Source organism: Tenrec ecaudatus, chromosome 3, assembly GCF_050624435.1.
Source record: "Tenrec ecaudatus isolate mTenEca1 chromosome 3, mTenEca1.hap1, whole genome shotgun sequence".
Classification (NCBI taxonomy): domain Eukaryota; kingdom Metazoa; phylum Chordata; class Mammalia; order Afrosoricida; family Tenrecidae; genus Tenrec; species Tenrec ecaudatus.
This window is the reverse complement of record NC_134532.1, coordinates 168,820,750-168,841,396: the sequence shown is the minus strand read 5'-3', so window position 1 is coordinate 168,841,396 and position 20,647 is coordinate 168,820,750. Positions and strand designations below refer to the sequence as shown.

The 20,647-nt window shown below is 46.5% G+C and overlaps 1 protein-coding gene across 1 annotated transcript in view; it reads right to left on the bottom strand.

Annotated features, from left to right (window-relative positions):
• KDR (kinase insert domain receptor) overlaps positions 1-20,647 on the bottom strand; it is a 60,812-nt gene that overhangs the window by 14,766 nt on the left and 25,399 nt on the right. The window contains exons 12-24 of the mRNA XM_075543581.1: positions 19,388-19,544; positions 18,335-18,458; positions 17,568-17,676; positions 16,021-16,362; positions 13,857-14,003; positions 13,050-13,181; positions 10,048-10,154; positions 9,491-9,626; positions 8,795-8,899; positions 7,243-7,356; positions 6,243-6,331; positions 4,922-5,075; positions 2,452-2,549 (exon numbers count right to left, since the gene is read on the bottom strand). Of these exons, the coding sequence (XP_075399696.1) occupies positions 2,452-2,549; positions 4,922-5,075; positions 6,243-6,331; positions 7,243-7,356; positions 8,795-8,899; positions 9,491-9,626; positions 10,048-10,154; positions 13,050-13,181; positions 13,857-14,003; positions 16,021-16,362; positions 17,568-17,676; positions 18,335-18,458; positions 19,388-19,544 (1,814 nt within the window). The remainder of the gene's footprint in view (positions 1-2,451; positions 2,550-4,921; positions 5,076-6,242; positions 6,332-7,242; positions 7,357-8,794; positions 8,900-9,490; positions 9,627-10,047; positions 10,155-13,049; positions 13,182-13,856; positions 14,004-16,020; positions 16,363-17,567; positions 17,677-18,334; positions 18,459-19,387; positions 19,545-20,647) is intronic.

The window sequence follows — 20,647 nt, the reverse complement described above, 5'->3', positions numbered from 1 at the left end:
AGCAGACGGTACGGCTGCCCATGAGGTGCACTGACTGGGAATCCCACGGAAGGTAAGAATAAAGGTCTAGGGGAACAATGTCGGTCTGTCCCCCCTCAAGTCCTCTAGTGCCAGAAAAGGGACAGCCTGCAAACTCATCTTGGTTTCCTTTCTGTTCTTTTCATCTCCCCAGCGTCTCCCTTTGCTTGATCTGGAATCACCATCTCGTTCCAAGTTCCTACTTCTAGGCGTGCTTGACTCCTCGTGGTAAACGTGTGCCCCAAAAGAGGAGTTTCAGGCAACATTTAAAAACGAAGGAAGGCCTTGATGAGAGTTCTTCAGTCCCTGCAGGAGGGGTAACCATGGGGGCCAGGCACTGGCTGATCACCTACCCCTCACATGCCTGTGAACGTTGCTCAAAAGCAGTGGTTCTCCACCTTCCTCATGCCACGACCCTTTCATACAGTTCCTCATGTTGTGGTGAACCCCCAACACACATCATAAAATTATTTTCGTTGCTACTTCCTAACTGTAATTTTGCTAGGAATGGGTGACCCCTGTGACCCACGGGTTGAGAACCGCCGCTTAAAATGAAGACATTGCCAGAAGTATATTGTCGACCATGATTGGGCAAGACAGGGACCCCAAACTCCAGAGAAAAGCCTCTAAAGACCCCCACCAAGTTGCTCCCTTCTTTAGCCAAAGAAGCCAGTGTGGTGTATTCCAGCATGCAGTTGGTAGACTGGGGGCAGTTCATGGATTTCCCCATTCCCTTCCAGGAGTCTCACGGAACCGTGGCTTCATGGTGAGTTTGACCTTACAACAAAACCCAGAATTTCCTAAAAGGACAACCTCTACCCACCAGGTGACCCTAGTTGCCCCTCATCTCTTGGAAAGAGAAAAACCAAAACTAACCTAGCAGAAAAGTCTCAGATCTTGAGGCCTGGAGGCTGGAGAAGCTTTATACTTCAGAAAACTAAAGGGGTCTGGATCCTAGTGTTATTTACCTTCATCCTACGAGTTTATTTAGAAGGAGTAAAAAATAAACCTTAAGTCTTCCTTCCTTCAAGAGGCTTCCATATTCAAATAAATATTGTGCACAGACCGTTTTTCCTGAAATTCAATGGGAAGTTTCCCTGTTTATTGTGAAGCCATCCAGTTTGGCCTGTCCTGAGGGGCGACTTCAACCACCCTTCCCCTTCATTGGTGTTTACAACCTTTGGAATATTTGTAACTTGTCACGTCCCCACCCCAGCTTTTGTTTGGCCTACTTTTCTAATTTTAGCTCTTTTAATCTTGTTCATCTGAGCCCTATCCTGCTTGGCTGCTAATTATAGTGGAAACAAATACTTTTTGATGGATGGTGATGGACGTAAAATACACTAAAAATAGACTCTTACACAAGAGACCTGCAAAGCATGGACCCTCACCTCTTTGAGCTCATTGCTCAAATGGCACGTCCTTAGGAAAGGCTTCTTGCTCACCTTGTTTAAACTGAACTGCATACCCGTAAACCCTGGGTTTCTGAGACTAAGTCTTTACAGACGTGTCAAGCCCCATCTGTGCCATGCATGCACACCCATAAACTTGCACAAACACACAAACACGTTACTCCTATACTTACACACACATACACAGACACACTCACACATCATTCTTGCTGTATATTTTTCCACAGTATTTAATATCATCTAATTTTCCTTGTAGAGTCCTTGGGGGGTACAGAGAGTTAGCATGCTAGGCTGCTAAAGGTTAGAGGTGTGTGTCCACTCAGAGGCACCTCGGAAGAAAGAGCTGGCAATTTATCTCCCAAAAAAAGTCGCCATTAAAGATTGAGCCACTGAGAAGATACATTTATCCTTTGACACACATGGGTCACCAATGAGTTGTTGGACTCAATCGCCACCAGCTTAGATTGAGTTTTTTGGTTCACCCGGTAAAGGGGTGGACAGTCAACACACTCAGCTACTAACTTAAAGGCTGGAGGTTCAAGTCCACCTGGTAATGCCTTGAAAAGAAAGGTGATCAACCTCCCCAAACACAGACATTAAAAAACCTACAGAGCATAGCTACACTCTCAGAACTGACTCAACAAGTACTGGTTTACACTGACTATATAGATTATTCATTCATCATCTTGGTTTGCCTCCAGCCACCGGAATGTCAACTCTAAGAAGGTGGACAGTTTTACCTGTTAGTTCATGACAGTATTCTTGGTACTTAGAACAATGCAACCCATTTAGATGATGCTCAAAATGTTATATAGATAAACATATCATATAAATTCATTTCATAAAATCGTCTGTCTTCTTAACAGCTAGTGGAAATAGAGCCTCCTCCTGTCATCTCCCTTAACAGCCAAAGAAGTAGAGAATGACCACAGCTGCAAAGGAACACGAGTCGCTGATCTCAGCACCGTGTTTCCAAACCTGTGATCTCAAGCGAGAGTCCGTCTCCCCTTGAGACGCTTACCTTCCGTGATGCCAAGAACTCCATGCCCTTTGCCACCTGGAAGCTGTAACAGATGAGATGCTCCAAGGTCAGGAAGCTCTTGTACACATCTTCAGAAACTGCCAGAAGAGACGGGTGTCAAGGTCAGTGGTACCACTAGTCAGTGCTATGAGTTCATTGATCATTTTTAAAGATGTAGACTTTCAAGAACTAGAAGCAGAGAGAAAACATCTCTATCTTTTTATAGATTCACTGATTCCTGATATGATTTACCTTCATCCTAAGAGTTTTTGGTTTTTGTTTCCCATTTTAGCCAAATTGAACCAATCAATCTAGGAGGTTGGACAGAGGCTCAATTGGCCCAGACAGGAGTAAGTTAAAGAGAGTTTTGTCAAACTTGGTGTTTTAAAATTCTGTTTGAGTTTTTGTTGTTGCTGTTGTACTTCCCCTCCCCCCATGTACCCAGAGGGATAAACAATAGTTTCATATCAAGAAGGTTAAAAATAAAGCAACAATATCCAGGATCACTGAAATTTTTCTCTGCAAGCTTTGTCCTGGGACAAAGGCCAAAGGTCAGACTCCAATCTGCAACGGATAACTAAAAATATCAGACATGTTTTCACTTCTCTCTTCCAAACTGGAAAAGTGTTGTCAACATGGAAACAGGCCCCGGAAGACGCTTTTGTTTTCGTCCCCCTCCAAAAACAACGAATGAGAGATCACAGGACGATTGAAAGAAGATGAATGGATGTGAATTGGTGGCGTGTACTTCACTGCAACTGGTTCAAATCAACACTAAGACGTCACGAGTGTTTTCAAAATAATCTCTTAAATTTGGTTAGATAAGACTTAGGGCCTCTCTTCTGGAGACAAATGCCAGGGTCACTGAAAAGTTAGTTGTTAGAAGAATGGTTACATATTCAAAGGAGTCTTGGTCGCACTTTAGTGACGTGCTCAGCTCCTCACTGTAAGATGAGAAGTTCGAATCCACCCTGTGGCTCAGTGGGAGAAAGACCTCAAGATGTGCTTTCATAAAGATGAATAATATCTGTAAGAGCCCCCAATAAAATGATTTAAATTAACAACAAGAGCAAACAGGACAACCTAGAAAATCCCATAGGGCACATTACACAGGGGTCATTTAGGATCAAAAATCAACTGGATGACATCGAATAATAACAAGATTTAAGGAACCCATGAGCCTGGTTCTCTGTCTCGGTATGTTTCGTGAACCACTAATGAGAGCTCTCTTCATTTTCCTTTTGAAGAAACGGGGGACAAACTAGTATGTCAAATCCAACATACTACGTCAAGTCCTTGAGGTTTTTAGTTTGCTGCCACCACTCTGTGAGAGAAAGAGCGATGGAACGTTGGCAGCCACTCGGGGTACGTCCAGTTGGGAGAGGCCGATGTCACCTCCTTGGGGTCTTCTCCCCAGCCTCACGCTGCCTGCGCAGCTTTTAAGGGAAGACGTTACGTTCACCTGAGCCTATCTGTAGGCCCATCCCAAGGCAAACAGAAGAAGGTTTTGGCCACTACTTCATGACTGGTTTCTTCTGCACTCACTCCTGCCTCAAGAGGAGTCAGATGGTGGCAGGGAGCGCCCTCATCTCTATGCCCATGGAGGGAAGCTGGATACACGGTGCGCCTGGGAGCTGGATTTAGCTGTGGGAGAGGTAGGCTGATATGATATGATAAACTACCACTGGAAATGGAACTGCACAAAGAGAAGTCTACTCATCCAAACTCCTCTCACAAAATATGGCCGGAAGGACTCTGGTCAACTGCCTGGAGTCAGACAGAAATGACTGAAGACCCGAAGACTGTCTTGTCGCTGGGTGTGTAGGACTGACTGCAAATCTCCTGTGGTGCTGGTGAAGTACACAAGGTGGAACTCGGCCACTCAGAGCGCAGAACAAGGACACAAACCCACACCAAACTCACTGCCATCGCATAGATGTGGCGCCAGGGGACTCTGTGGGACAGGGCAGAGCAGACCCTATGGATTTCTGAGACTTGAACTCTCTGAGAGCAGCAAGTCTCTGCTTTCTCCCAAGGAGGGAAGGAGGGGCGGGTGGTTTCCATTCGCTGACCCAGTTCTTAGCAGCTGCGGCCCCCACCCCTTCACCCTCAGGGCTCCATGGCCTCTTCAGCGGCTCTTCTGGAGCACAGCACTGAGTGTCTCCGGCTAAGAAACACCAAACCAATCTTATCAGAAAAGCGGTTTGATTGTTGCCAACTGCTCGGCCCTCCTAGGGTTCCATCTTTCTCAAGCTAGCTCCATTTTGACCTTCCTCATCGATCCTGCTGGTGACTTAGAGCTTCCACACTCCTCTCTGGTGGAGATGGAAGGAAGATGGTCTAGATGAAGGTCAAGATGCTTTGAAAGAGGAGGTAAAGTTGGATTCTTCACGTTATAAGATTCCCCATCACTTGCCAGTTCCTACCAGCGCGCCCATGAAACCCAGAGAGAGCCAGGGCAGCTAGCTACCTTCCTCCTCCTCCACGTCACTGAGGGACTTCTCCTCGACGAATCCCGAGCTGGCCGAGCTCTGGCTGCTGGTGATGCTGTCCAAGCGGCGCTTCAGGTCCACGGGGATTTCCCCAACGTAGTCTTTGCCCTGGCGGAACCGCGCTCCTTTGGTCTAGAAAAAAAATAAAACAAACAATGCTAACTACAAAACGGATCTCTGAAGGGTAGCAAAACATGGAAACAATCAAAAGTACGAAAAAAGCAGACAAGAAAAATATAAATCCAAGATTACATCATTCCTGGGCTGAAATTTGGGGTGAGTTTTTTCCTAGAGTTCACTTCCCTCCAGAAAGCCTGCCAAGGAGTCCGCTCGACAGCAACATCACGGATTGCCTGCTCCCGCCCCACCTTCATGACTGCTTGGTGTCAAACCCTTGGCCACTGTGCATTCTGAGGGCATCTTCCCGTGCAATATCAGACAATGTGTTACTATGGTCCATAGGGATTTCTTTCATTGGCGACTTTTGGCAAGATCTTCCTCTCTAGGCTGTCTTGGTCCAGAAGCTCCACTGAACCCTGTCCATCAAGGGTGACACTGGGGGTCTCTGAGATCCCAATGACATTGCTTTCAGCTTCACAGCAACATGCAAGCCACTGCAGCACAAAGAACTAACGGACAGGTGGTGCCCACAAAACCTAGCTCCTTCTACAACTTCAAGAGATAAATGCCTTGTTTCCGGTTATGCTCAGACAACCTTCCAACATTCACTCTCTCACTCATTGTCATCGAGGCAATTCTGACTCACCGTGACCCTGTAGGGCAGGTAGAACTGCCCCTGTGGGTTTCCAAGGCTGCAACTCTTTCTGGGAGTAGAGAGCCTCCTCTTTATCTCAAGGAGCGGTTGGTCTTTGGAACTGGTAACCTGGTGGTTAGCAACCCAACCTGTAACCACTATGCCTCCAGGGCTCCCCGCTTCCAGCAATATGGGGCTCTTTAACAGAGAGAACTTTAATCTTTGAGGCCCACAGTAGCTGGGATGGAAAAACACTAATCCAGAAACACTGTTTTCCTCCATTTATCTTTCCAGAAGCACATCTTCTCCCCTCCTCAGACACCATCCAGAATAGGTCACTATATCAGATTCAGAAAATCAAAGCATGAAAAGTACATTTCCCCAGAAGGAAAAAGAGGACATTTTAGGACCAGCAAGATGTAAGATGAGACGCTTTCTCACACACGTCCTTCAGGGAATTTCAACGAAAAGCTAACACTGAGGACTCTGAGGTTTTCCCCATTGTACGTGCAACGTGCCCCAAGCTGCAGTGGAAAATGCCGTACCTTGTAAGGGACAAATTCGTTTCTCTTGCCCCTTAAGTAGGTCGACAGGTTGCCAAACTTGCAGAATTCCACAATCACCATGAGTGGCCCTGCAGACAGCATGTTAAGAAATGAAAATGTGTTTTCCCTCATGTTTCCCACAGAGAGCTTCGTACCATTGATAACCCTAGAAATTCCTTAGAAGAAGCCTACAACCCTTGATTGGGTCCAAAAATAAATCCAGGGCTCCTTGGGACAGCATTTTTGAAATCAGTTGGTTCCAATCCCCTTCTCTCATCCCAAAGGCAATTCAACAACAAGATTAAAGTGTCAGACAGAAGCAAGCCCACACACTTGCTTTTCCAATAAAATCAGCTGGTATAACTCCATTTGGGAAAGAAAACATTCTTAAAGTCCTTTGCTTTGAGATTTGGGGGACTTTTACTTTCCTTATATAAACACCAATTCTAAGCAACAATAAAATAGCCAGCCAGTAAATTCCAGCCCATAGCAACCCTATAAGACAGAAGAGAATTGTCCCAGAGAGTTTCCATGACGGTAAACCTTTATGGAAGCAGGCTCCCTCATCTGTCTCTCCCCAAACAATTGGTGGGTTTGATCTGTGGACCTCTCGGTTAGCAGCTGAGTGCTTAACCACTGCATCACCATGGTGAAGTAGGTAGCTGCTAATCGAAAGATCAACAGACCAAGCCAATAGGCTTACACAAGTAGCGAACAGGAATGGGACTTTTCTTCCTGCACAGGTAATTTTAGCATCATTTCCTTATTGCGCATTGTGGTCATTGTTGGGTGCTGTCGAGTCGGTTCCAACTCATCGCTATCCTTTGGACAACAGTAGAAACACTGCCTAGCAGAAACCTCCATAAAACACCTGTCTGGGAACTTGGCAGTTTCCTAACTGAAGGAAAACAAGACCACAGAAGTTGAGTTGCTTCCACCCAATGCTAGCAGAGCAGCAGGGTGAGAAACGAAGGAACCGGAACCCAGCAGAGAGACTCACCTCCTGGCTTCGTGCACGCGCCCAGCAGGTTGACCACATTGAGATGATGGCCTATGTGGATGAGGATCTTGAGTTCGGACATGAGGGCTCGATGTTCACTGTGCGTGGCTCCTTCTGCAAATACAGAGCCAAGAGGGAAGTCGTGCACACGGGCACGCACTTGGGATGGCTAATAGTCCTTTGCCTGCCTCCAACTGTGCATCTCCCCCAGGGCCATATTAAAGTCACCTCCTTTCTGTAATAGCCACAGTTCCTCTAAAATCAAGTCTGTATTACATGTTCAAATTAAAACTCACTCTTTCACGGAAATGCATTTCATTTTAAAATCTATTTAATATTTAAAGAAATCCACTGCATCAGTCTTCGCAAAAACGCAGCACACATCTGCAGATGAAATCATGCCCAGGTTTTTTTTTTTCTTTTACCAAAAGCAAAATGAATTTCATAGATCAGGTTTCTTATGCTTCTGAGGGCCTGATTATTTCAGGGCTTCCTCATAAGGAAGCAAAACCATGTATTAAACACCATCGTGTGTTAGAGGCTGGCTGATGTTCCAGCAGATCTGTGCCAATCAGGAAACTTAACAAGGGCCAGCTGGCAAAGCCAATTGGGCAAGAAGGCTGATTAGTCTAAGGCTGTGAGTTGTAGGCCAAGATGAATTGGTATACTTCCCTCCAATTCACAGATGAGTCCACACCCTAAGCTCTGAAGAGCTACCTCAAAATGACATAACCTCCTGACCTCAGGGATCGGCCAAATGAGAGAGAGAGAGAAAGAGAGAGAGATTCGAAATACAGACTCACGGAAAAGGTATCAGAAGCACTATCTTTGGCTCTGAAAGATAGCACATGATTGGTGCCAAGAGGACATTTGCCTCGCTTCTCCAAGATAAATGAGCAAGCTCAGAAGTCTTTTACTCTAGTATTAATTTGGCCCAACCTTTCCATTACTATGCCATATAAGATCGTGCACTCCCAAACTGCTGAGTCCACTCCCAAAGTGACAGGCACCTCAACTGTTTTCCTTCCGTAAAGAGCAACAATAATTTATAAACACTTATAACCCTTCCTTTCCTAGCATGCCCATCCTCAGTCTTACATGGGACCTTTCTTGGGGAGACCTTTCCTATGACCTAACTCTAAGGAAAGTGCCGTTTGGGCATTCTACTGGTGTTACTTGTCATATAAAATCCCTCTCTGTGCTTCTCGCTGGTCTACAGTGATCTACTTCATGGACCATAAATATGAAGAAAGGATGTCAACACAGCCACGGGTTTTGTTTTCCCCTGTGAGCAACATGACTCAGTTCAGTTGTCGAAGCTGAAACCTGCTCACAGGATCACAGACAAGGTAGGAAAGTAGGGGGTCGAGCTCCAGCTCCTGGCATGAGGGAGTCAAAGGTATTGTTTCCCAGTTTGCGTATCATATAGTATTGGCTGCGTGCTTGGCTCATGGGTCCAACCAGCTACAGAGCCACGGGTATAAGCTATGCTATCAAGTTTAAGGACTGGATGTGACAGAAAAAAAGATCGGTGGCCTTATAATGTTCTTACCTTTCAACATTTTGACAGCCACTGTCTTACAAGTCGTTGTCTTGTCGATGCCAAAGGCATCTGCTTCCATCACCTGGCCAAAGGCACCCCGGCCGAGAGGCTTGCCTACAGAGTTGGCAAAAACAGTAACAGGCAACTGATAGGGATTATGACACCCTAAGGTGTCACGGGTTATAAGCAGCAGTTCCAACTACCTAAAGCCAAGCTGAAACCAAACTCGCTGCCAGCCAGTCAATCGTGTCTCAAAGCGGCACAATGGGGCAGAGTGGAGAACTGCTCCCATGGGTTTCTGAGACTGGACCTCTTAGAAAGCCTCATCTTTCTCCCGCGGAGCACCTAGCAGCTTCTACCTGCTCACACCGCAATTAGCAGCACGGTTCATAGTCCACGCCACTACCAGTGTTCCTTCAGCTACATCTATCCACTCCAACCGCTTACTACCTTGTCTTAGCTTAATCATTTCATCCTCCAAAGGCCAATGTTTGGATGAGAAATTATAGAGGGCTTAGGATACTTGTAGGTGATTCATCACCTACTTCTAGGGGATTAAGCTGATGATTTTTCAAATTCAAGAAACACAATACATTACTTTGAAACGAAAACCTGACCTTCGAATAAACTAGCTTTGTCCTGATCCCAAAGGAGGACGCGAAGGCCCGGTAAACCCAATACCAAGGCACTGGCATGCAGCCCCACCTAGTTTCAGCCGGTCTCTGGGAAACTCCCACTGGCTGGCATCGTAAGGCAGGCGCTCGCAGCGCTCATCCAGCGGGAGCTCGTCTGGATCCATGACGATGGACAAGTAGCCAGTCTTCAGTTCCCCTCCATTGGCCTGGAAAACATCGGTCCTTCCATCACACACAACCTGTTGTTTGGCTGCTGTTTCTCGGGCTTGTTGTTGATGTTTCAAGGGCCCTCCCTCCGGATGCCTCGTTTTCTAATGAAACCCGGAGCCTCCGAGAGCAGCCCCATGACAGCCTTGTTCGCAACGTCCCTTCATTCCCCCAATGAGTTCAGAACACGTTATTAAATCTTAATTACACTAGACAGTCCAAGCTCCTTTCCTCTCTAGTGGCTTCTCTCAATTAAAATCCAGTGGCCCCACCAGGAGCAAGTGGACAAGAATGTTAGCACACAGCAAGGAGAAACATGTTCCCATTATAATGGGGAGAAGCCGCTCAAAGAACCCTCGTCAGTTTTCATTAATCAGGAAACGCAACATGCATGGGACAGGAGGGAAATGATCTTGTTACCCGTTTCACGGTCCTTAGAACGATGACAAGCAGCAGCCAGAAGAACATGGCAATCACCGCAGTGCCCACGAGGATAATGACTTCCAAGTTTGTCTTTTCCTGGGCACCTGGGAAGACGTAAGCGAATGAGCATCAGGAGTTGGAGAGGCACATTGGGGACATAGATGGTACAGTCCAAGACTAAAGCACTCTCTTCAATCTTCTCAATTTTAAAAACAGACCAAAGAAAAACGCAGACGGTAATAATGGCCAAAACCGCTCATTCGGATCGAGTCTACAACATTCTTAGTGACAAAATTTGAGAACTGGTCAAATATTTCTCGTGAGAATTTCCAACAGTCAAATCCCGAGGAATTCATGATACAATAAAAGACAATAATGGGAAAAGTGTCCAGGGAAGGACACTCTTCAGTAGAAAAACAAACACAACAGTGTATCCGATGAAAGGCAAGGTTTTCTACTCCCAGGAAGAATTGCAGTCTCAGAATCCCACGAGATAGAGGTGGACGGAGCCAGTGGCTGCAACGACAGCCTCAAACACAACACTGTGAGGATGGCACAGGCCCGGGCAGTGTTTCCTACTGTTGTGTATGGGGTCACTGTGAGGTGGAACCAATTCAACAATACCTCACCACAACAACAATAGGGAAGAAAAAAATGTCCAGGACAGAAGGAAAGTCTTTCTATTTGGTTTTTATCCTGCAATCTGTTATTAGGGATTGACTTGTGTGCCTCACTTACCCTTCCACCTCAAAAAATGTAGCGATAGAGGTTCTAGCCCCTGGTACCTGGGAATGCCGTCTCTTTTTAGGAATAAGGTGTTCATAGATGGCATCAAGTGAAGATGATGTCATGAGAGTGCGCCCTAATCCGAGACAACCAGCCCAGACACAGGCCCATGAGACAACAGAGGCGGAGATCAGAGGAGATCAGAGTGATACATCCACAAGCCAAAAACTGCCCAGGGCAGCCAGCAACTGGAAACAAAGGGAACGGCTTTCCCCCTGGCGGCTCCAGAGAGGGCATGGCCCTGCCAGCACCTGGCTATTAGCCTTCTAACCTAGGGATGACTTCCTACGCTCCTCATTGTGTGATCCTTTGTTTCGGTGGCCTTAGGAAACTAACGCATCTGTGATTTGATCTGTGTAAAGCTTGAGGAAAAAAACAAGCTGTTTGAGAAACAGGGTTGAGAAATAGAAGGGAGTCCTTTGGCCAGTCCATTGGTGATCGTGGATCTAGTATGAGCTCATCAGTTACCAACTTAATCCGTTCCTCAACCCTCAGCTTTGAAATGCAGGCACTGACGCTCAGAGAGGCTGAGCTACCTGAGTGAAGACCCACAGTTGTTACTGATATGATCAACTATTGAACAAAGTCCAACTTTGGCAACCCCATTACACATGCGTTGGGTGGCAAGAGCCTAAGTCAGGCAGAGAGAGAGAGAGAGAGAGAGAGAGAGAGAGAGAGAGAGAGAGAGAGAGATAGATCTGAGAGAGCTTATCATATTTGGTCAGCAAAACAGTTACCAAAGAAAATGAAGAAAAAAAGCTCAAGGTCAGTAAGCAAAACTATAGACAGCCAGGACTTGAGAGGACAGCTCTGAGTGGGAGCAATTGGATTCTGGAGGAGGCTTTCAGCAAAGAGTGATTAAGCAAGAGGTGATAAGGAAGCAATTACCACCTAGCACCTCCCCTTGGGAAGAGGAGCATGCTAGAGAACCACACTGTGAGAGTGGCCCCGTGGCCATTGACAGCCTCAAGAAGGCAGAAGAAAGACAAATAATTAATTAGTTAGCAAAATAAGAGCTGTCAGCAGTTGAGAGACAAGTGCCGAGTATGCCTGGAAGTGGATCTATTCCTTTGGCGAGTGCTCAAAAAAAAAAAAAAATCCTCCCTTTATAAATATCCTTGTATACCTGGAGAGAAAAGTGCAAAGATGCTGCTGTCTACCTGAAAAGACCCTGTTGGTAGCAGCTAGTGAGTCGATTCTGATTCTTGGCGACCCATGTGTGCAGACAGCCAGGGTTCCCCTCGTGCAGTAGTAGAATTAATCAATAAAGACACAGGAATTACACAGCTTAACCTGTCTGGAAAACCGGCAGACTTCCTATCTCTGCTGCAAACCCATGCATGTTTTCTTTCACATTGAGAATCTATTTTTTCCCCCATTTTGGAGAATCAATGGTTTATCGTTCACAGCGAATCTTAATTATCTTTAGACCAACGGAAACTACAAGCTGCTGAGTCTATCTGGGTAGCAGTGTCATCCATGGTCTGTCAGCAATTCTGAAGTGTTTGTTGTTGTTTTCAGATAAATAAGACGGCATCAATTCCGTGAGAAGAGAGCCATTCAGAGGAGCAAGGCTCCGGGAAAGAATATGCAGCTAGCTTAGCCAGGAATAAACCGCTTCAGTAAGAAATGTAGGGCCATAGACGCGATCCGAGCAGAACTCCATGAATATTCATTATGCTAGCTGGTTAAAATAGTACACGTGTTAAGGCAATGTACAAAGAAGATAGAAGTGCCACATAATCTTCCCACCCAAAGTACATGGGTATACCTAAGATGCAAGTGAGTTTTTAAGGTCTACGGAGAGGGGAGGAAGCCGAGTCGGGGAGAGGGTTACACATTGGGCTGCTCACTACAAGATTGGGAGTTCAAAACCTCCAGCTACTGCTGGGAAGTGGAGGCTTCCTACACCCCTAACGAGCTACAGTCTCAGAAACCCACAGGGGCAGTTCCAGCCTGGTCCCACAGCATAGGGTGACTATGAGTTGGAATCGACTCAATGGTCCTGAGTGAGTGGAAGGGGGATGGGGTGCTACACTAAATAGAAACAGACAGAATGGACATCGCGAGACTGTGGGCACGGTGCGACGGAGTGACTCATGGCACAGAGACACTTGTACACGATTCATTAGAGGGGAAGCTAACTTGGAGGACAAGAAAATGTTGTGTAATAAATGACAAACCGCCTGTTGTGTCCATGAAGCCACACTGACCTTCTATGATGAAAAAAGTCTCTGCTTTTGCACAACCAAGGGGATTGCAGGCCTGGCAGGTGTACAGCCCTTCATCCTCCTTCCGGACCCTGCGGATCGTCAGGTTCTGGTTCCCGTCTTTCAGCACGATGCCTGTGAGAGGAGGAAGATGCGCATTCTTATTCATGATGATGAAGTGTTTCCACAAACAGAATTACCGAATGTAAATGTTGCCCTTTATCTTGGATGAGTATCTAACTTGGAAGCATCCTACAAAAACAACTGAACTTCCCTGGTTTCCATGTATTGATCTCTAGCCTACTTCTAAGAATAATTTTTGGAAATCAATTTAGCAATCCTTAGGGGGGAAACCAGCTCATTATAAGCACACATATGTTGGGAATAGGAAAGCCTGGGGTCTCCTGCAGCTGTCTTTCAGAATCAATCAAGCTTCTCATACTCTCTGCAGCCCTGGGGATGGGGAGTTATAAGTTGGCCTACTAACCGCAAGGGCAATGATTCGAAGCCACCAGCTGCACCATGGGAGAGAGATGAGGCTTTCTACTCCCATAAAGAGTTAGCCTTGGAAACTCACAAGGAGTTCTACTGTGTCCTAGAAGGTCCCTAGGAGTCACAATCAACTCAACAGCAGTGAATTTGGTTTTTGATTGTCTAATAATCTAAGTCCATATCTATGAAATGATCCAGATCATGTGCATTAATTCCTTTGCTTTTTTCCCCAAATGAAAACAAATCAAGAATAATCCGGGTTTCAGATATCTCTGGGAAACGTGCCGCAACCAGAGACAGAGTGCGGGTGCTGCTCACCTGAGTCTTCTACAAGTGTTTCGTTATCTTTGAACCAGGTAATCTGCGGCGGAGGATTCCCAGACGCTGTGCAAGAAACTTCAATGGTTTCCCCAATACCTGTCGTCTGGTTCTCCAAGCTTCCCGGGATCATAGGTGCTACACGCTCTGTGCCCAGCAAAACGGAAAACAGAGCCGTGAGCTAAAACCAGTTAGAACACGGTTACAGGAAATGACAACAACCGTTTAGTCAATTCCAACAGCAAACCACTGAGTATTTACGAAGCTGAGACTACATGTTAGTAACTGTGGGTCAGTGACTTTAAGTTAAATAAAACCAAGCAACTCAGACCAGACCAGACGCAACACATTCGTTTGAACATGCCTCCAGCTGGTGACCACAGGCCAAAATAAAGGTTCCAGGCCACCTTGACGGGTTTTCTCTGAAAAGGCATGACTTCCCCAGGGAACGCCCCCCCCTCCCCCTTCCCATGAACATTCGGCCCAGTGATACCCACACTCTACACCACGTTTCTCCTGGAAAGTGCAAAATTTCAAACATGGATCACTTTATAGTCGCTTGTACCCGGCTTTCGACAAAACTCAGGTTACTTCTGCTACCCATTTGTAATATTAGTATCAGTAACACCACTACTGTCACTCATACTTCTGACTAGCACAGGAGCAGTCATCTTGTTTCCTAGAAGAAATAGCTACAGTTTGAGGGAACAAGTCAAGATGTGCAAGTCTCTACAAAGAAATAAACACGATGTAGTACCGATGAAGAACACAGCTTTCCCCCGGATCCTGAATGCTTCCTCCCCCCAACTACCATGATCCGAATTCTACCTTGCAGGACTGGATAGGGCAGAGGTTATACACTGTGCATATGGGGCTGGAGGAACAGGGAATCCAGGGTGGACGATACCTTCAGGACCAGGGGTGTGAGGGGCGATGCTGGGATAGTGGAGGGTGAGTGGGTTGGAAAGGGGGAACTGATTACAAGGATCCACATGTGACCTCCTCCCTGGGAGATGGACGGCAGAGAAGCGGGGGAAGGGAGACTCCGGATAGGGCAAGATATGACAAAATAACAATCTATAAATTATCAAGGGCTCATGAGGTAAGGGGGAGCGGGGAGGGAGGGGAAAAAAAAAAGAGGACCTGATGCAAAGGGCTTAAGTGGAGAGCAAATGCTTTGAGAATGATTGGGGCAAAGAATGTATGGATGTGCTTTATACAATTGATGTATGTATATGTATGGATTGTGATAAGAGTTGTATGAGCCCCTAATAAAATGTAAAAAAATTTAAAAAATAAAGTTAACCTGGTAGCTCTAGTTAGAAAAACAAACAAACAAAAAGGAATAAACACGAACACATAGAATGTGGTGAGCTTAAAAGATCAGTCCAATGCTGTTTCCACTAAGATGCAAGCAAACCAGCCCAACAACAGTACCCTCAGGAGAGTCAAGGATTGAACGAAAGCAAAGTCCCTGGATATCCCTTAAGTGTACAGCCAAACTTGAGATTTGCTCCTTTCCCAGAAATCAGCAATGTGCTATGGAAACCCCATGTGCAGAGCAATTGCACATCAAAAGGAATCGTGCAGAGAGTCCCATTCCAATATTTGCCAAGTAAGGAGCCCTTGACAGTGCACACAGTGGGGCTGACGTGAATGTACTAGCCTCTAGTCTATTCCTTAGAACAATGTTTAGGAACCAGCTTGGGGTTCCTTCAAGAAGAAAACCAGCTAACGGCAAGTACATGTTTCCTGGGTACAGCAAAGCCAGACATGTCCTTCATCACTTTGTGAATGCTTCCGTCCTTTAGTTTGAAACCAGACCATCCACCACAGTCACAAATAAATAGTGATTTCTGGGCTTTGGGGACAACTTCACCCCCTATAAAAAATCTCTTCTGGTACCTAAAATCTTAAAGCCAGCAAACCCTATGCTAGTCTCTAAAGATATCAGGCCCACGAGGAAGGTGCTGTTCCTATAAAACTTGGATATAGACTAGAGCCATCTCATTTTCTCTCTGTAACACATGACTTCATCCTGCTTCCAAGTCTCCATGAACAAGAGTGTGTGACAATCTACCCTGTGTGCTCCCAAAGGCCAGGAAGCGCTACAGTGAAGGCATTCCAAGTGCCTCAGGATGGTGACTCAGAATTGACTTCCTACCTAGGACCACGAGCTGTTTGACCACACAATGCCTTTTCTTGGTCTTTCTGTCCTGTGCGAAGCAGATGTAGTCCCCTTGGTCCTTCAAGGATACATTCTGGAGCTCCAAGATCAAAATGTCACTTGTGCTGTTAGAGAACATGGTGGCATTCATTTTCCAAAGAGCATCCAAGTTCTTGCAAACCGACGTGGGCAACACTCCCACTTGGACGGGCAGGGCCTGCAGGCCAAGCCTGTACCATGTGAGGTTCTCGAATGTCGTTCTGTCTGCAGAGCACCACAAAGACACGCTCTCCTGCTCGGTTGGTTGGGCACCAGGTTGCAAAGTAATTTCGGGACCCCCTGAAATGGAAAACGCATAGTTAGAGAACTGTCCTTTGCTGGTGGCCCAAGAGAAAGGAGGGGCCGGCGATCATAGATGAGGCCACACAGGAGAGAATCAAAGGAGACCATTTGGGTCTCCAAATGTGTCATTTGCCCTGAATTTCCCAGACATTTAACAAATCTCCACTTCGGGTACTCAAGCAATAATTTTTTTTTTTTAGATTTAAAAAACATATCCAAAGCAGACAATCTTGGCACCATATGAGATGTCAGGAAGTAGCTCTAAGCCAGCACATATTCGAGCTACGCTCATTACCCTACTAAGTAGCCCAGACTAAACTGTTATTCATTCGACCCAAAGGAAAAAAGTCCACAAAACGAAGGTGCCGAGGCAAAATCAACAGCGCTGAAAAGGCGCTGTTCCCGTGTCATCGCAAGTGCCCCTCGAAATCCCACCCCTGACATTTCTCATCAGGCAGCCCACCAGCACTTACTGAATCCTTTCTGAAGGCAAGCACAGGGCTAGACTCTGATCAACGGGTGTAAATCGTCAAGAAACCAAACGCGCGGCCTTGGAGTCCATGTGGACTCCCAGTGACCCTGCAGGACAGAGTAGAACTGTCCCTGTGCGTTTCTGGGCTGTAGCTCTTTCTGAGAACAGAAAGCCTCCTCTAGTTCCTGCCCAGCAGCTGGTGGTCTTCAACTGCTGACTCTGAGGTTAGCGGCCCACCACACCACCTACGAAGTATTCCCAGCGGTCACACGGGAGCCCAAGATGCGATTCCTGCCCCGTGAGGCACAGCCTCTGGAAACCCACCCACGCACTGCCATCGAGTTGACTCCGACTCGGAGCAACCTGATAGGGCAGAGGAGCTGCCTCTGTGGGTCTCTGAAACGGCGAATCTTTATGGGAGTAGGATGTACAATGCCTCATCTGACTCCTGAGGGACAACTGGTCTTGTTATCCAACTGCCGTCCGGCCATCAGCAGTCCGGTGTGAGCAGCACCCCTACCGACTCGGGTGAGGAGGACAGAAAGACAGAGCCCTTCTCTCTCTGGTGAAACTGATAGAGCAACTGATAGAGTGACCTGGGGAGTTACAAACCACACACAAAAGCATCCATTGCCCAGTTGTGTTCCCAGCCTAGACACCACACTCCCTCTAATGGTGAGGGCTACAGAGGCTTTGAGAAAGCGCCAGCCCCCCAGCGAGGAGCACTTACTGGTCACGTGGAAGGAGATGACCCTCTCTCCCGACCCGGCTTTGTTGCTGGCTTCGCATTTGTACAACGCTGACACGTTGGCCGCTTGGATAACAAGGGTGCTTACAGTCTGAAGTGGGGGGGGGGGGGCGGGGAAAAAAAAGAACAGGCCATAAACAATAGAGGCGGTGTTTGTGCACACACATTCAGGCTGAACATCAGCAGTCTCCACCACTGTTATCGCCCGCCTGCTCTAGCCCTCCGACTCCCCGTCATCGTAGCGACGCAGTTTTAATTGTGCTGGTGCGGCCCACACACGCACACAAGGGCTTCGGAAAACCATGCATTTCGATACAACACCAGGCACACACATCTCTTTTTCCGTTTTCATGTACACAAACTCAGAGTCACCTTACAACAAGATGTACGCATTCGGTGGCATACATTTCATTTTTTTCCAGACAAGCTACTGAGAAGTCAATGGTAGCGATGACTAAACAACATGATAGACTCCTTTGATGTCACTGCCTTGAACGTGTGAGGTGGAAATGACAGACATTTCACTAATTCTGTATTCAGCATAATAGAAATTTAAAATACATAAGTCAATGATACTTCCTAAACTTGATGATGTCTACCATCTGGCTTAATATGCTACATTTTTTATCCTGATTTTCTGAGTATGAGTTTGCTTGCTGATCTCCACTCCTCCTTGCTTACTATTGTGTCAGCCTTTCCTTCAGTGAGAGAGAAAAGGGTGGTCTTTAGAGGGAGGAATTCACACTCACTTTGTTTTTTCCGTCAATTAGAGCAAATTGGTTCTTGGTGACTTCAATTTTATTTCCCCCCTGGAAGTCCTCCACGTTTCTCCATTCTTTACAAGCATATGGCTTTGTCATTACGGCAACTTGACTGGAAGAAAGAGATCACAAAACATGTTATGATTTTCCTTTAATTCAGATTAGTCATTAAAAAAATACAATAAAATTGAACTTTGGTTGTTATGCCCCGAGAATTGGGCCACCATGCTATAAGACTTCATGCGTCGGCAATGTAGGACAACTTTCTGAGGCCATCCATTCAGGATACACGGGGGAAGCAGCTATTCTGGGAACAAATCTCCATTCATAAGTTGGACTGACAAGACAATTCAAGTTAATTTAGTTCAAAGGAAGGTGAGGAAACTAAGATGCCATTACTTTCTTAAAGTAAGGCCTCTGGGATTGTGGCCTTTGTGTAGGAAATGATCCAGCAGCTGAGGAAGAAGCAGGGGTTGCCATTTCAAAACAACAACAGGAAGTGGACTGCTTAGGGTGGTGGTGGGTGAGTGGGTTGGGGGTGTTGGGTTTTGTTTTGTTTTGCTTTTCTAAGGATGTCTGGACTTGTGCTAGAACCTGATAAGCTGGGCCTGTGGCTCTTAGGGCTGGGCTCAGTCTACTGCTCTCTCACACCCATCAGCGCTTCCTCTGAGAGAGGGGCCTTCTGGAAGACAGGGAATGGCGTGGTGGCTGGTTACTCGTTGACCGGTATAAAGAGAAAATCCAAAGAGTTGGCAATTCACAAACTAAGCAAAAAGCATGCCCATGGCGAGGGACCCATGGGCGCAAATCTAAGAAGATATAGGAAGCAAAAGCCAAACCAGCGAATGCCAAGGTGGGCTATCCAAAGGCAAAAACACCTTCTGTAAGTTTAGATGCAGAGGAAGATGAGAGGAGGTGAAGACGTCCTCTTGATAGAGAAGTTTCTTGAGGATAAACTTCCGGCATCAACAGCAGTCATCTCAGAGTGGGGTGATAGGGAGTGCAAAGCCATAGGATCGATGAACCCAGGGCCCTACTTACGTGTGGTTGGAGATGCATTCTTCCTCCAACTGCCAATACCACTGGACGTGACGCGGGGGAGGAACGGCGTAGACTGTGCACGTCAGCATTTGTAGGGTGCCGTACTGGTAGTAATCCATAGGAGATACTAAGGATTTCTCACCAATCTGCGGTGGGACTGGACAGGAGGAAAACAACTTTTGAATTGATAATTAGAGAAATTAAGCTCCGAGAAATGGAAAAGTCGAGGTTTCCAGTAACCCAAGCCTAGGCTCTGTCTTGTTAAGTTGCCCTAGAATGTTGCCCCCGCCTTCTTTCAAAAGAACAACGGCACTTGGGTGTGCTGGTGACATCCAAAGCTGACTGACACTGTGCAAGTCTAGGAATTTTTTTTTCTGTTTCCATCATAAGGATATTTCTTCCAATCTCCTGAGACTGGGGCAAGTCTCTAGAAGGACACGGAGATGGCTAACCAATACATCATATGGTGCCCGGCATTGTTCTAAGTGCTTTATATCGATTGATTCATTAAATCCTCACCACCACTATTGTTCTCTCCTCATTTTAGGGGAGCGAAGAATGAAACCCTGAGAAGTTCAATGGCCTGTCCAAGATCACCCATGTCCTAGGTGGGAAGAGCAGGAACGAAGCTAGACGCGCTCACTTCTGAACAAGCACGAACCACTACAAGCTGCACAAAGATGCAGAGGCCACGGAACAAGGAGTCATAGCCATGGTCGAGGGTCTTTCCTACGGTCGTTCCTTCCTCTTTTTTGCCTCCAACATCATTCATTTGAAATGATCTTCTTATTGAGGGGGCCTAGGGGTGCATGCAGTTAGCACTCCGTCGTGGCAGCGTGAACCCACCCCACAGGTCCTGGCAATTTGTTTCCAGAAAGATCATAGCCAAGAAACCCCTACGAAGCAGCTCAACTCCGCATCTAGGGCCATCGTGAGGTCAGCTCCGTGGCACCGAGTAAGTACATGTTCTCATCACTCTGAACTCAAGCCTCGGGTTCTGCTTTCAGAAGGTAAACTTGTATTTGAGGTGTGTTTCACACAAGGGGACATCATAAAGTTCATGGGAGGGGGGGGAGAATGGAATTTTAAGCTAATGGAATATTCCCTACATTTTTTGGAAGCCCCCTCAAATTCCCAGGGTAAATGCTAGAGCAATCAAATGTTTGGTGACTTCACGAATTAAGGAGATGGGTTATCCATTGGCCATTTCTCGTGCCTTCCTTTCTTCTTTCCGTCCTTCTTCGCATCCTACCTATTACC